The sequence below is a fragment of the Schistocerca cancellata genome, chromosome 2 (assembly GCF_023864275.1).
Source record: "Schistocerca cancellata isolate TAMUIC-IGC-003103 chromosome 2, iqSchCanc2.1, whole genome shotgun sequence".
NCBI classification, from domain to species: domain Eukaryota; kingdom Metazoa; phylum Arthropoda; class Insecta; order Orthoptera; family Acrididae; genus Schistocerca; species Schistocerca cancellata.
This window is the reverse complement of record NC_064627.1, coordinates 338775070-338791320: the sequence shown is the minus strand read 5'-3', so window position 1 is coordinate 338791320 and position 16251 is coordinate 338775070. Positions and strand designations below refer to the sequence as shown.

The window sequence follows — 16251 nt, the reverse complement described above, 5'->3', positions numbered from 1 at the left end:
CAAAAATGGTTCAAATGGCTCTGAGCACTATGGAACTTAACATCTATGGTCATCAGTCCCCTAGAACTTAAAACTACTTAAACCTAACTAACCTAAGGACAGCACACAACACCCAGCCATCACGAGGCAGAGAAAATCCCTGACCCCGCCGGGAATCGAACCCGGGAACCCGGGCGCGGGAAGCGAGAACGCTACCGCACGACCACGAGATGCGGGCGTACAAGATGTTCCCACTCGATTCCCTGATTGCAACAAAGTGATGTCTGGCAAAAGTTTGCTGTAGATTTCCGGCATGCCATGCACAATAACAGCGGCTACTGGAACAGATGGCTATCTCGCCATCATCACCAGTCGCAGAGCTCATCACCACAATCTGCCTCTGTCGCAGACCTGGAGGCCTTTCTGTTCCACCAGGATCACGGCACTTAAGTCCCTGACATTCCGGCAGACTGAATAGGGCGTATGTGGACGGCAGGCAAATATCGTCGAACTCCACGGTTACATGGCAACCGTCATAGCGGTACGATGGATGACGAATAAGAGTGGTCAGCGAGAGGTGACAGACCACCTCCCAAGTCGGCGTGTGGAATTTCAGTACGCCGCTGGCGTCTCTGTATTCACAGAATCGGCGTATTTCAGCGCGGCTGTACCGCGGCGTTGCGGTGCAGCCGGAGCCGCGGGTACCACAAGCGGCGAACCGCCAGTGCAGCAGCCGGCTGGAACGAGGTGTGCCGTGTCAGCCGCCGTGAGCGGGCCTAAGGCCGCTTCCGACGCGATTCCGCAGCGGGAATTGGCAGACGATGCCAACCACGAGTCAAGACGATACCCGTATTTTTATGGAAATAAATAACTAATTCTGGAACTTCTTTCACTGATGAGGGGATCCTGTGCGAGGTGCATCTCGTTATGAGCTCCCACTTCGCCTGCTTATAGTGTGGGTAGGTACCTATCACACCCTAAAATTGTAGGTGCCAATGCGGCCTCGTTTTTGAAATATTGCCTGTTAAAGTTTCGGCAGCTCTTTATATACAGAAAAGTTTCACTGTTGTCCCAAGTGAGCGAGTAGCCGAGTGACGTCGCCGGCACGGTAACTCAGCGTGTTCGGTCAGAGGGTTAGCTGCCCTCTGTATTAAAGGATGGATCAATGACGAACTGAAACTGGTGTTTTGCGACGCCCGCCCCGAGCAGATACAAAGAACGAAGACGAACAAAATGAGATTTAAAAAAAAAAGAAGTTAAAAAAAAGTGACAAGGGAGCGAGACTACCGTCCAGGCGACCCTGGTTCGAGACCCGTCAATGCTACTTTTTTCACTTTTTTTAAATGCCTTTTTTAATTTATAATTAATGATCAAAATTCCGCAAGGAATTGATTAAAAAGAATTACAAGCCTCTACAAATCAAAATTACACATCGAATGTCAACTTTTGTCAAAATTTGTTAACTCCTACCGTTTTTCATTGTTAGGTGGAGCCCACAAAATACCTCCTTGGTCTTCCACCAAATGTTCAATATTATCAAAATTGCACTGACTGGCAACTCGTGAACAGCTTGCACTTTTTGCTCAATTTTATAGGATAAACGTCTGCACACTTCAAAACCAAGCTTTCAACGGACGAGAGACGTTTATTGGGCAGTTATAACTGTCACTACTCACGTACACAGACAGTAGAGTCCCTTTATTCGTGGAACGGCAGGTACAAAAAGGGAAACGCCAACGGTCACAGACCATAAACAGGATTTAGGCGCGACGACGCGTCAACGATCTGACAGGTATAACATTTGAATGACGGCTTTATGACTATTTTAGAAGAAATATTTTAACAACTTCTCTCAATTTTCAGGTAAATAGGCAAATTTATGTATGCCAACGTTTTGATTACGGTTGATTTCCTGTGAAAATAAAAATAAACGCAAAAGATTGAAACAAAATGTGACATTCAATTTGTAATTTTGATTTATAGAGGCTTGTAATTCCTTGTAATCAATTCCTTGCGTAATTTTCATGAGTAATTGGAAATTAAAACAAGCATTTGGAAAAACAAAAGTAGCATAGACGGGTCTCGAACCAGGAGCGCCTGGACGGGGGTCTCGCTCGCTTGCCACTTTTTTTTCACAAAAACAGTAACAAAAATGGCTACAATGAAATGACATAAATAAGGTGACAAATAATTTCAGTCATAAATCACAGCATTCAAAGAATGAGCAATCATAGTGAGGCTTTAGCAGTAGCACAATTTAGCACCTTCACTGTCCCCTTCAACTGGTGGCAGTTCAGCATGCGCATTTTCTTCTTCTGCAGCCTGAGGTTCCTCATCACCATTTCCCAGACCAAAATTAATCATTCAGTAAATCCTTGATGTGTGTTCCTTCCAGGGTCGGCTACTGGCTCACGTGCCACAATAGTGAAACTTCCCTGTATATAAAGAGCTGCCGAAAATTTAACAGGCAATATTTCAAAAACGAGGCCGCAATGGCACCTACAATGTTAGGGTGTGACAGGTGCCTACCCACACTATAAGCAGGCGAAGTGGGAGCTCATAACGCGATGCATCTCCCACAAGGTCCCCTCATGAGTCTACTGGCGACCACAGGCCACTACATCCTTCTGAGGAAAACTGGCAAGGAGCAAATGGGAGAGTGCCTCCTGATACAGAACCAAATCTACTCAAGCCGTCTTAATAGTCACCTCTTGCAAATTGATCGTCTCGTCTACCAGTGGAATACAGGGTGTTACAAAAAGGTATCAAGACAGATTTCCAGAACGAAGGTGTCCCGACAGGAAGACGTTCGAAGCAATTGATGGGCGTCTTAGGGAGCACGGAACATTCCAGCCTATGACTCGCGACTGGGGAAGACCTAGAACGACGAGGACACCTGCAATGGACGAGGCAATTCTTCGTGCAGTTGACGATAACACTAATGTCAGCGTCAGAGAAGTTGCTGTACAAGGTAACGTTGACCACGTCACTGTATGGAGAGTGCTGCGGGAGAACCAGTTGTTTCCGTACCATGTACAGCGTGTGCAGGCACTATCAGCAGCTGATTGGCCTCCACGGGTACACTTCAGCGAATGGTTCACCCAACAATGTGTCAATCCTCATTTCAGTGCAAATGTTCTCTTTACGGATGGGGCTTCATTCCAACGTGATCAAATTGTAAATTTTCACCATCAACATGTGTGGGCTGACGAGAATCCGCACGCAATTGTGCAATCACGTCATCAACACAGATTTTCTGTGCACGTTTGGGCAGGCATTGTTGGTGATGTCTTGATTGGGCCCCATGTTCTTGTACCTACGCTCAGTGGAGCACGTTATCATGATTTCATACGGGATACTCTACCTGTGCTGGTAGAACATGTGCCTTTACAAGTACGACACAACATGTGGTTCATGCACGATGGAGCTCCTGCACATTTCAGTCGAAGTGTTCGTACGCTTCTCAACAATTGATTCGGTGACCGATGGATTGGTAGAGGCGGACCAATTCCGTGGCCTCCACGCTCTCCTGACCTCAACCCTCTTGACTTTCATTTATGGGGGCATTTGAAAGCTCTTTTCTACGCAACCCCGGTACCAAATGTAGAGAATCTTCGTGCTCGTATTGTGGACGTCTGTGATACAATACGCCATTCTCCAGGGCTGCATCAGCGCATCAGGGATTCCATGCGACGGAGGGTGGATGCATGTATCCTCGCTAACGGAGGACATTTTGAACATTTCCTGTAACAAAGTGTTTGAAGTCACGCTGGTACGTTCTGTTGCTGTGTGTTTCCATTCCATGATTAATGTGATTTAAAGAGAAGTAATAAAATGAGCTCTAACACGGAAAGTAAGCGTTTCCGGACACATGTCCACATAACATATTTTCTTTCTTTGTGTGTGAGGAATGTTTCCTGAAAGTTTGGCCGTACCTTTTTGTAACACCCTGTAAATGTCATCAAGCGTGTCGTGGTTACTTTTAAATGGAACTGTTCCAAGGTCCTATTTTGGCGAGTGTTCTGTTTACATTTGAATCCCTGTTATATAAACAGCCGTAGCCTTCATAATGCCGTACTTTACGGATGTGATATTCAGCTTTATCGTGCAAATAGGCGGCCGCAAGGCTAAGAAGTATGCGTTTCTGCGAGTCGCGGAGGAAGAGTGTGCTACCTTGGCGTGTGCGGCGGCGGCGGTGGCGGCGGCGACGGCGGCGATGTTGGCCTGCGACTTGGAGCGGCGCTTGTGGAGGCTGGAGAAGCGGAAGGAGGCGCGGCGCGGCTTGTGGGCGCCCAGCCCCAGGCTGAGGCCGAGCGGCAGCTGCTGCGGCACCGGCACCACCACCAGCGACGGCGAGCCGGGCGCCGAGCCCCGGCCGTCGCTGCTGCTCTGCAGCGAGTCGCGGCTCGGCGCGTGCCGCAGCATGTGCGAGAACGCGAACAGCGTCGCCTGGGCACCACACAACACGCGGCACACTCAGCGTCACCGTCCGCTCTGCCGTTAGTGCATCTGCCTCTCACTTCAGTCTCAATACTACACTGCTCTGGAAAACTTGAAGACGTCGTAGACAGAGTAAGAAAAAAATATTATCACCTCAGTGGAGGACCATGTTGCCAGACATGTCATAGTTGTGCACAGAAAGCTGGACGTCATGTGGTGTGAGGTCAGCGAGGCTACTACACCAAATGGGCTGGCAGTTGAAGGAACAGGAAGAGACACTGTATTGTAAGTAGGCTGTTTAGGTTTTTATGTTGGTAACGCCACCTAGCGCTCTATATGAAAATCACTGACTGTGCTGTGTGAAGTCTGTGGCTGCTTGACATTGTTGGAATAGTCGCTGCTGTAGTGTTGCGCAGTTGGATGTGAACAGCGCGAAGCGTTGCGCAGTGGTGGATGTGGGGAAAGAGATGGTGGAGTTTTGAGACCGGATGATCTGGACGTGTGTCCATCATAGACAGTACATTTGTAACGACGGATGTCATGAACTGATATATATATATATATATAAATATTATGATTTTTCAACACTATTAAGGTAAATACATTGTTTGTTCTCTATTAAAATATTTCATTTGCTAAGTATGCCTATCAGTAGTTAGAATCTTTTATTTAGCTGGCAGTATTTGCGCTCGCTGTATTGCTTAGTTCGAGTAACGAAGATTTTTGTGAGGTAAGTGATTGAGACTCTAACTCGGGACCTTTGCCTTTCGCGGGCAAGTTCTCTACCAACTGAGCTACCGAAGCACGACTCACGCCCGGTACCCACAGCTTTACTTATGCCAGTATCTCGTCTCCTACCCTCCAAACTTTACAGAAATTCTCCTGCGAACCTTGCAGAACTAGCACTCCTTAAAAAAAGGATATAGCGGAGACATGGCTTAGCCACAGCCGGGGGGATATTTCCAGAATGAGATTTTCACTCTGCAGCGGAGTGTGCGCTGACATGAAACTTCCTGGCAGATTAAAACTGTGTGCCCGACCGAGACTCGAACTCGGGACCTTTGCCTTTCGCAGTCAAGTGCTCTACCAACTGAGCTACCGAAGCACGACTCACGCCCGGTACCCACAGCTTTACTTCTGCCAGTATCAGTGTGGGTACCGGGCGTGAGTCGTGCTTCGGTAGCTCAGTTGGTCCCAAAGGCACACTCGACTTTTGGTCCCTATTGATAACGACACATGCAGCTTTCAGCCGCCACCCGAAGTACAGAACTCGTTTCGCAAATTATTTAGGTTCATTATTTGTGGATCCTCCTGCTCACTGGGGCGTTCCGGGTATGAGACGCTGAAAATGAAGAAGAATCCTGGAGCATATTGATCCTCTACGGACGGACTAGGGGGGAACCCCTCCCAACAGACGAGAAGACGACTCGGACGCACGGCTACGGCAGTTGTAGGATCTCTCTTTGTAATGAAACACAAATAAATCTATAAACAAAATGTTATAAAAATTAAATAAATAAATAAATAAATAAAACAACATCGACAAACACACTACATCCTCTTCCTGATCCTTCGATCCTCGAACTCGAACACGTTGCTTGGGCGTGGCGGCGGGATGGCCAGGCTTCGGGTGTCGACCCCTGCCCTACCCGTCGTCCTGCTCCTGCAGCGGTTCATTAGGTTTAAAAAAAAAAAAAAAGTTGGTAGAGCACTTGCCCGCGAAAGGCAAAGGTCCCGAGTTCGAGTCTCGGTCGGGCACACAGTTTTAATCTGCCAGGAAATTTCATATCAGCGCACACTCCGCTGCAGAGTGAAAATATCATTCAGGTAAGTGATTCATGAAAGGTGTAGGTTATTGTTAGTCAGGGCCATTCTTTTGTAGGGATTTTTGAAAGTCAGATTGCGTTGCGCTAAAAAATATTGTGTGTCAGTTTAGTGTTTAGCAGAATAGGTACAGAGCGAAATGTCTGAGTACGTTCAGTTCTGCTCAGCTGTTTCAAAATCAAATAACGTAGGGGGTTATTAGCACAGTAATTCATTAGTTTTTCTAAGGGGACGTTTCAGTATGTCAATGAGAGAGCATTAGGGTGCTCTATGGTGGTGTTCTTCATTACAGGATGGCCCACAGACAACATTCGGATGACTTCACACTGGGAAGAATAATCGAGAAACTGGAACAAGGACAACTGTCACTAGTGGACCACAGTAGTTTGGTTTTACTCACATCATTGTTTCACGCACCTGGGGAGTGTTCTGAACCACAGGCACTGCTTCCCGAAGGATAAGCTCAACTACAGGAGCAGACCAACACTATATTCTCCAACCTCAAGAACAGTCCGACATCGGACAGCAGGTGTAACTGCAACCACACTTAACAGTATTGCAATACACCCAGTCTCACGTTATAGAGCGGTACAGAGACTCTAGGTGGTTGGTCTCTTTCCCTGATAACCATTAGATTGTGTTCCGTTGACATCTGCACATCAGTGGCACCATTTACAATGGTCTCAACAGCATAGGGACTGTACCAAAGAGAACTGGGATCGTGTGCCCGTCTCGGATGAGAGCAGTTTCAGGCTGAGCAATTATTGTGGAAGTAGTCTCATACGGTGAGAACATGTACTGCACCCGGGAACATTCTAGAACGTGATCGTTTTGATGGTGTTTTTCTTATGGTGTGGGGAGGCATAATGTTACATGGGCGTACCGACCTAAAAGTCTTGGTATATGGTACATTCAGTAGTCAAAATTATTCTGACATTGCACTGCTTCCTCATGTGCTTCTTTCAGGGTTGCATTTTTATATATGAGAAAGGATTTGGACATAACACAAGATTTTGCCGGAATTTTTAATAAAACAGAGATGTACGACTATTGATATCAAACCATAACTTCTGCAAGGAAGGAGGCTGCCAGAGAAACATCAATGTGATTGTGGACAATTATAATACAGTGCGAATAGACTGTTTAAAGTGGATTACCACTAATTGTGGGGTAAGATACGTGATACATTTATATGACCAATGATAAGTCCACGTGTGAACAAAGTTATTAGTAACCACCTTAGAGGTTTCATAAGATGTCCAGGCAAGCGACTACAAGAAAATTTTACGTCCTCCTCGACAAAGAATATGTTACTACCAGGCTCGAGGCTACAACATATAACTAAAGGATGGATCGTGTGTTTGATCTCGTACAAGAATATTTAAGTGCTTGAAACGCTAACAAAAAGTATTTCTAATGTGCCCCACTGTTCTATGTGCCAATTACACCCACGCAGGGTCAGATAACGAGTAACTTCAGAACAGCTGCTGTATGGCCTTTGGCAATGTTCTGCAGTTTGTCTGCTACACTAATTAGAATACCCGAATATTTACTGGTTACAACTAAACCTTCGAGACACTCCAGACCGAAAACAGCTTATAAATTATGTTCTGTAGGTATACAGTTTTACTATCTACCAGTGAAGTACGTGGAGATTCTTGATACTGACACCAACAAAGACAATGTAAGTATTACACGGAAGTGTGATATTAAAGCAAGAGAAACATATTTATTTCAATCCAGAACATTTTCTCCGCAACACAGTCAGATATAGATATAGCCGACTTATGACAGGTACCCACAAACAATGTTATTCCACAAGCTTTTAGAAAAAGGCAAATGCATTGCACAGGCGTAAGCTATTTTCCGTTAAAGAGAATACTGCTTTAAGTCCAGTTATTGCGTTGCGTGTACGAAAAGTAAAACTGAAATGAGGACACCGAAAGCAAAAGATGAAATGGAGTATGCAAAGAAAACAGCTGCCATAAAGGAGGAATATAAATTGCAAATAGCGAAAGGAGAAGTTATTGCAAATGGGAAAGCAGGGTTGACATATTTCTTTGTTCGCACATTATAGAGAAAGCTGGCTACAACTGGCTAATATAAAATATCTGAATTTTCAATAAACAGAAATGGAAATTGGTCACGAGACAGAATACTGGACGAAATCAGTGAAATCGATAACGTTTACCACGCTGAAAGGTATATGAAAAAATCTGCTTCAGAAGCTCCACTCCCAGTTAAACTGCCTTAAAAAGACAGTTATATACCATCCAAATGTGTACCACTGAATGCTGTGCACCTAGCATCAGAACAACCGTTTAAAATTGACGGAATAACTACATTTAAAGGACACTCATTTGCAAAATTTGTGAACTTAAAGTTCTATACGGAAGCCCTGCATGGATGTGGACCAGCAGAGTTGCTATCATACAGTCAAATAGATGTAAAGTATTTTAACAGCAGTTCTGAAAAATTAAAATCCATGAATGCCCTCGCCTAGCAGAATTGCAGGCAGGAAAAAAGCTAATTTTTAAAGCCATAAAAGAGATATTTTATATATTGTTTGTACTTGTCCAATTATTGTTTGGAGAATGAAATGATCTTTTTGCACGTGAACTGACAGCTATCAACAGCGAATACCCGGAGTTAATCGACTTTAAGTTCAGAGCTGGAATAAATCAAAGCTTTTAAATACCCACATACAAAAAACACATGGAAATGTACCACACACACATCTTTTCACCGTAAGCAACATCACCCAAATACTCTGTTATGAAGTGTTCATATGTAAAAGTTGTACCAGGGCAGTCATCGCATTCTGGACCTATGTCTAGTGTCATTATACGCTTTTTTCATTGTCCCTTACCCAGCGTTTTGCTTGCACCTGTAACAAACACCCTTCATTCTTTGTTGCAACACTACAAAGTACCTTGATGAAATCAACGGATTCAGAAAATACTATTCTTGTGAAACACAAATGGCTCTTTATTCGCCTGAAGTTATGAGTGCTGTTGCCAGAGGTTTTCAAGTTAGTTCCATATTTCTAAATTTTCAAAAGATTTTCAACGCCGTTCTTCACAAAGAACCTTCTAATCAAATTACGTGGCTAAAGAGTATTGTGTCTGCTCTGCGGCTGTTTCACAGTTCGTAGTAACTGAAGGGAAGTCATCCAGTGGAGCATTAGCTACCTCTCAGGTTCCTGAAGGTAGCGTTATTGACCATACATTGTTATCAGTCTATATAAAATATTTTGGAGATAATCTGAGCAGCTCTCTTAGACTGTTGGCAGATGATGACGTAAAGTCATGAGAACATCAGAAAGAGTTGCAGAATGATTTAAATGAGATATTCCTAGAGTAATAAAACTGGCAATTGACAAGAACAGTAGTGTGAGGTCCTTGTGTATATCAGTTTAATTCCACCCGCTAAGGGAAAAATGACCATTGTAATAAAACAGTGGAAATCATAGCCCACCCAGAAAGCTTTCGGTATTAATTTCTCCCACTATTATTCGACAATGCATCAGTAGAAAAATAGTGTAAATGTGGTTTTATGGACCCTCTGCCAAGCACTTAAGTTTGAGCTTCAGAGCAAGGCAGATTTATATGTATGTGATGGGAAAATGTAGAAAGTGAACTAATTAACTAAAATCATTGATCCAGATGAAATATAACGGCATCTGAGCAGGTTCCGCTATTTAACGTTTTAACATAATAAAACGGTCTTTAATTTGCCTCTTTGAGATCTCTGAGTCTTCTGGCAGTTCCGTCTGTAAAAGCAACGTTCATGCAACCTCTGCAATTAATTCAGCTACAGCAAGAGACTATGTCGATTTATGAGGGTTTTCTTACAAATAGTCGTAGTCAAAACAGAACCACGATTTAAGCGGTACAAAAAATCTTTGAGCTGAATAGCTTACGCGAATCACACTACGCACCAGTTTTATTTATTTACGAATGTACTAATTTTTATCCTTTAGGGTAACTAAAATGTTATTTACAATCAAGTGTCGAGTTAAATTTCAAATGTACTGAGAATTTGTAAAAGATTTTACTTGTATTGCGATTTTGTAAGTTAGAGTTCTGCAGAAACTGATTTTTATTCTCAGCAACGAAACCCACTAAAAGATAAATGTATTAGGAAGTGCGTATATGATTCCCAAAATACTTATAAAGACTTCAGTCAGATGTACTGTGCTTCGCCTTACACTACATTCTTACTGATCATTTCAGCTGAATAAACACTTTATATACACTTCAGGTGCACGGCCCCAGAAGATACACTATTTGAACAAAAGGATCCGGACACCCTAACGTAATGTAGAGTTAACCACTAGATATCACGAGAGGCCGATTCGCCAGTATAAAAGAAGGTGTGGAGTACTTTGACAGAAGAGAAGCTGTAACAGCAGGAATGGGTCAGCACAGAGAGCTCAAATACTTTGAAGGTGGACTAATCACTGAATATCACTTGAGTAAGAAATCAATCAGGGGCATTTGAACCCTTCTAAAGCTGCCTTGGTGTTGTGACTGTGAAGAGGAAAACACCAAGGAAAAGACAGCTAAACAAAGACCGGGCAGACCTAATACACTGACCAACAGGGACCGTCGACCATAGTCGGAGGTGGCTGTAACAACTTTCATGGAAACAACGGCAGCAATCACTCGTGAGTTCCTAAGTGTTACCTGCAGTCCAGCCACGACAATGACTATGCGTACGGAGTGAAAGAGAAATGCGTACAGTTGTCGAGCAGTTCCTCAAGTTCCTCATAAGCCACAGGTTTCGACGTAATTCTTTATTTAATTGTCTTGATCGTAAAGTCTTTTGAATAATATTACCTGTTTCGGGTATACAATAACCGTTCTCAGAATCTCTCACCCCGCTGCACAGCAACAAGCTGTAACCGTGTAGAATTAATGCGAGTCTAAAGTCATTCATTGTATATGGTTATTACTAAACCGCGTATCATTAGGTTGTAAAAAGTGCATTTTATGTATCTAAAAAAGGCTCCTTCAGTACCTCATTTAGGCTATATAAAACCTGAAACAGGTCCTAAAACGTATCACTCATAAAAACTAAAACTAATGTAAAAAACGCAGTATTGGTGTATGAACATATCATTAATCATTAAAAACAAGGAAAATAAAAATATGAACAGTTTCACAATGCAGGAAACATTATACGACTGTAATGCTCAAATTGATTCCAAACCTTTTCAGTTTTTCAAAAAAAAAAAAAAAATGCATGTTGACATGTTGAAATAGGTGTAATAGGTAATTTAATAAATGCTGGATAAATCGTTGTTTCAAACATCCAGACCATATTTGGCTTCACGAGAAAGAACAAAACTTTTTTAGGTTTTCCAGAGAAAAACTATGACGCTTGACAGTCAGCATTAATTTATATAGGAAGAAGAGAACGTTCTACATCAACAGATCTGGCAGGGGCGTACTTCACTTTCGGCAAACGTTAGACAGGAATGCTGCAATCAGCGGAGCTGGATTTTTCCACATAGTATGTATTCCATTGACTGCAAGCCCTTCAAGCCGGTGTTCTTCAGCTCTTTCTCTCTCTCTGTCTCTCTGTGTGTGTGTATATGTATTACAGAGCGGGAGAGATTTTTATTTCCTTAAAACACACACATACACACAATCACGCGCGCACACACACACACACACACACACACACACACACACACACCCATTCACAAAACAGTTGCATGCAGAAAACTGAGAATGTTGGTAACACTTAGAAAAACAAATGAATCTCTGTATTAAAAAGATGGCGGTTACAAAATGGTTCAAATGGCTCTGAGCACTATGGGACTCAACTGCTGTGCTCATAAGTCCCCTAGAACTTAGAACTACTTAAACCTAACTAACCTAAGGACATCACACACATCCATGCCCGAGGCAGGATTCGAACCTTCGACCGTAGCGGTCGTGCGGTTCCAGACTGTAGCGCCTTTAACCACTTGGCCCCTCCGGCCGGCATGGCGGTTACAGTGATGTGTAACGTAAACAGTGAACTTAAAGTGAGCTCTAGGATGTCCACCTGGTTGCCAGATGACAAAAAGCGGTTTGCTTAGATGCAATGAATTAGAAGTTACATGTAAGAACCTTTCCATTTCATCAAAAGTTTTTAAATCTATAACCTCGATGTGAACCCATAACCTATGTGTAGAAATGGACAAATCGTGTAATATTTCAGGACACCCACTGAAGTTGCCTTGTAAAAAAGGCGAAACGCGTCTGGGTGCACAAATAAAAATAAAAATTTCGATGTGAAGCATGCAAAAAAGGCATTTTCTTTCAAACATCTGCAATTTATAGACAGTTGCTGCCAAAATGGCCACTACAAGAAACCTGTTATCTCTACTTCCTCTGTATTCGGCTCTTGAAGAAGAATGGGCTGCTATTCGTACACAGACATTTAGACACTTCCCCGGTAGCTGAGTGGTCAGCGTGATATCCTAAGAGCCCGGGTTCGATTCCTGGCCGGGTCGGAGATTTTCTCCACTCAGGGACTGGGTGTTGTGTTGTCCTAATCATCATCATTTCATCCCCATCGAGCGCAGGTCGCCGAAGTGGCGTCAAATCGAAAGACTTGCACCAGGCTAACGGTCTACCCGACGGGAGGCCCTAGTCAAACGACATTTCATTTAGACACTTTATTGAAAGTGTCCCTAGCAGATTTCAAGCCATCACAAAGTCAAAGGGTGGACACATCCCACATTAATTTCCGCTAATAAGTGCTTCGGTACTTTTGATCAGACAATGTAATTCCTTAAGACAAGGAAATTATGTATGTCACCTAAGTGAGATAAACTTCTGTTGACATAACACAGTGAACTGTGCTTTGTGATTAATTTATCTGTACCATTACTACTTGTGGCGTCTAGTATCAAAGAGGGCCAGGTCACAAAAATTACGAAAATTAATTCAAGTTATCAATTTAAACACAAGGATATCAATAAGATGTGAAACGAAAATATGATAATAAATTTTCCGTGTTTTCGTGTTGCAGAGCACTGAATTCTTGGTTCTACAACAAAATGGGCCAAGTCTTGAAGGTTGTGCATTCGTATCTGGCCATGTCAAGGAACGAGCAACAATCATCATGTTGCAGCGTTTTTCTCTGGAATCTGCTGTTATTAGATTACGCAAGAACGTGACCATATCAGCAGGTAAAATAATTCTTCATATTGTATATTCTTTGAAATCACAGTATTTCATTTGTACTTTGGCAACACCAGTCCTGTCCACCAATTTCCATATTCGAAGGATTCTTACCGTAAATGTTGCGAAAGCAATCCTATTTCCTGGTGAATATGAAGAAATGTTATCTAAACTGGCTTGCATCTGTGTGTGGCTAGTGAGATGCGCGACTGGAAATCACAGGCTGCTAATATATTGAAGCCTCCTTCTAAATAGAATTTTCCAATAGCCAAGACCAAACGAATTATTACGCAGGAAACAGAAAAGGAACAGGATTATAACAACGTAAGTAGTGAGGAGTACGAAAGTCTGTGAAAAAGAGAAAAATCGTTGGCTCTATTGACACTACACACAGGCATTGCTCTTCCTGTATTTAAAACAAGTCTTCAGCAGAAACTCACTGGCTCAAGATGGGAAGATCTTCAGTCGTTGCAGTTTCATAAAACAATAATAGTAGTTTGTGAAACAGCTTGCAGAATCTCCGAAATCTGCGTCAATGGTACAAATGAAATTCCAGACGTTTCAACGTAAATGAGAGCAAACTGAAGACTGAAAACAACAATATTACTCAGTATGTGTGAACAACGTGTGTCATAATGATTGTGTTAACATACTTGATTATTTTCAGATCGTTTTCTTTTTACAGTGTTCTGGATCTAAATGAACTACAGACTTCTAGTGAGAGAAATCTTGCTTTGTGTTCTCCTCAGTTTTCCTAGATATGTTATTATCCAGTCTATATTGAAATGATTTTTTATTGCTATAAGGAAAAGTAATTACAGTGTTACTTTATTTTCATTTAACTGCTTTTTCATAAGAATTTGGAATTTAAAAAGAGTGCAATTTTATAAAAAAGAGAGTAAAATTGTATGAAATTGTAACAAAAGCGGCCAAGTCAAAATTTAAATTACCCAAAAAAGAAAGATTTCATATTAAAATAGATTTCACAAAACAATAGAACTTAAATATTATACCATTACCGATGTAACTATGAATGAAAAGCTTTTGTGATTTATCATCGTTTCCTCTCAAACTGAAAAAGATGCCTTCAGTGACTTTGTTGGTTTTGATACCAGACGCCTTGCTTGTTATACAACAATATCCCCAAAGATTTTTACAAAATTTTTTTGATTTTGCGGATGACTATTAATTCTACTTCTGATGCTCACAGGTCATCAGTGCTTGTTTGAAACCGCACACTTTGAGTCTTTGTGAGATTAAGATTTAAACAATAGTGAGTCACTTGTAGGCCTGTTTACTTGTCATCTGTGCTTTGTCTACGATGGCTGAATTTGGAACCTTGATCACTATTACTGAGTCATTAGAAACATTAAAGATTTTGAACCTCCACTTGAAATTCTACAAAGACTATTTATTTATAGCGAATCTCTCGGTCAGCCCGAAGTAACAAGCGACTGGAAAAAAGCGAGGGTGACTCCCGTGACGGGTAAAATAGTGGACCCATAAAATTACAGATCAAGATCCTTAACATCAGCTGTTGCAGGATCCTTGAACATATTCTCACTTCGAATATAATAAATTACCTTGAGACGTAAAAACCTCTGTCCACGAGTCAGCACGGTTTTAGAAAGCACCGCTCGCGAAATACCCGAATTGCCCTTTTGTCACGTCATGTCCTGCGAATTATGGATAAAGGGCAACAGGCAAATTCCATATTTCTAGATTTCCGGAAAGCATTTGATACGGTGCCCGGATTAATACGGAATAGTTTCCCAGATACACTTTGTGATCAAAAGTATCCGGAAACCCCCAAAAACATACGTTTTTCATTTTAGGAGCATTGTGCTGCCACCTACTACCAGGTACTCCATATCAGCGACCTCAGCACTCCTTAGACATCGTGAGAGAGCAGAATGGGCTGCTCCGCGGAACTCACGGACTTCGAATGTGGTCAGATGATTGGGTGTCACTTGTGTCATACGTCTATAAGCGAGATTTCCCCCCTCCTAAACATCCCTAAGTCCACTGTTTCCGATGCGACAGTGAAGTGGAAACGTGAAGGGACACGTACACCACAAAAGCGTACAGGCCGATCTCGTCTGTTGACTGACAGAGACCGCCGACACTTGAAGAGGGTCGTAACGTGCGATAGGCAGACATCTATCCAGACCATCGTACAGGAATTCCAAACTGCATCAGGATCCACTACAAGTACTATGATAGTCAGGCGGGAGGTGAGAAAACTTGGATTTCATGGTCGAGCGGCTGCTCATAAGCCACACGTCACGCCGGTAAATGCCAAACGACGGCTCGTTTGATGTAAGGAACGTAAACATCGGACGATTGAACAGTGGAAAAACGTTTTGTGGAGTAAAGAATCACGATACACAATGTGGCGATCCGATGGCAGGGAGTGGGTATGGCGAATGCCCGGTGGACGTCATCTGCCAGCGTGTGTAGTGCCAAAAGTAAAATTCGGAGGTGGTGGTGTTACGGTGTGGTCGTGTTTTTCATGTAGCGGGCTTGCACCCCTTGTTGTTTTGCATGACAGAATCACAGCACAGGCCTACAGTGATGTTTTAAGCACCTTCTTGTTTCCCACTGTTGAAGAGCAATTCGGGATGGCGATCACATCTTTCAACACGATCGAGCACCTGTTCATAATGCACGGCCCGCGGCGGAGAGGTTACAAGACAATAATATCCGTCTAATGGACAGGCCCGCACAGAATCCTGAACTGAATCCTGTAGAATACCTTTGGGATATTTTGGAACTCCGACTTCGTGCCAGGCCTCTCCGACCCACATTGATACCTCTCCTCAGTGCA

At 42.8% G+C, this 16251-nt stretch overlaps 1 protein-coding gene across 1 annotated transcript in view; it reads right to left on the bottom strand.

Annotated features, from left to right (window-relative positions):
• LOC126153857 (uncharacterized) overlaps window positions 1-16251 on the bottom strand; it is a 1728205-nt gene that overhangs the window by 1004640 nt on the left and 707314 nt on the right. Inside the window, exon 29 of the mRNA XM_049916098.1 lies at window positions 4186-4428. Coding sequence (XP_049772055.1) covers window positions 4186-4428 — 243 coding nt within the window. The remainder of the gene's footprint in view (window positions 1-4185; window positions 4429-16251) is intronic.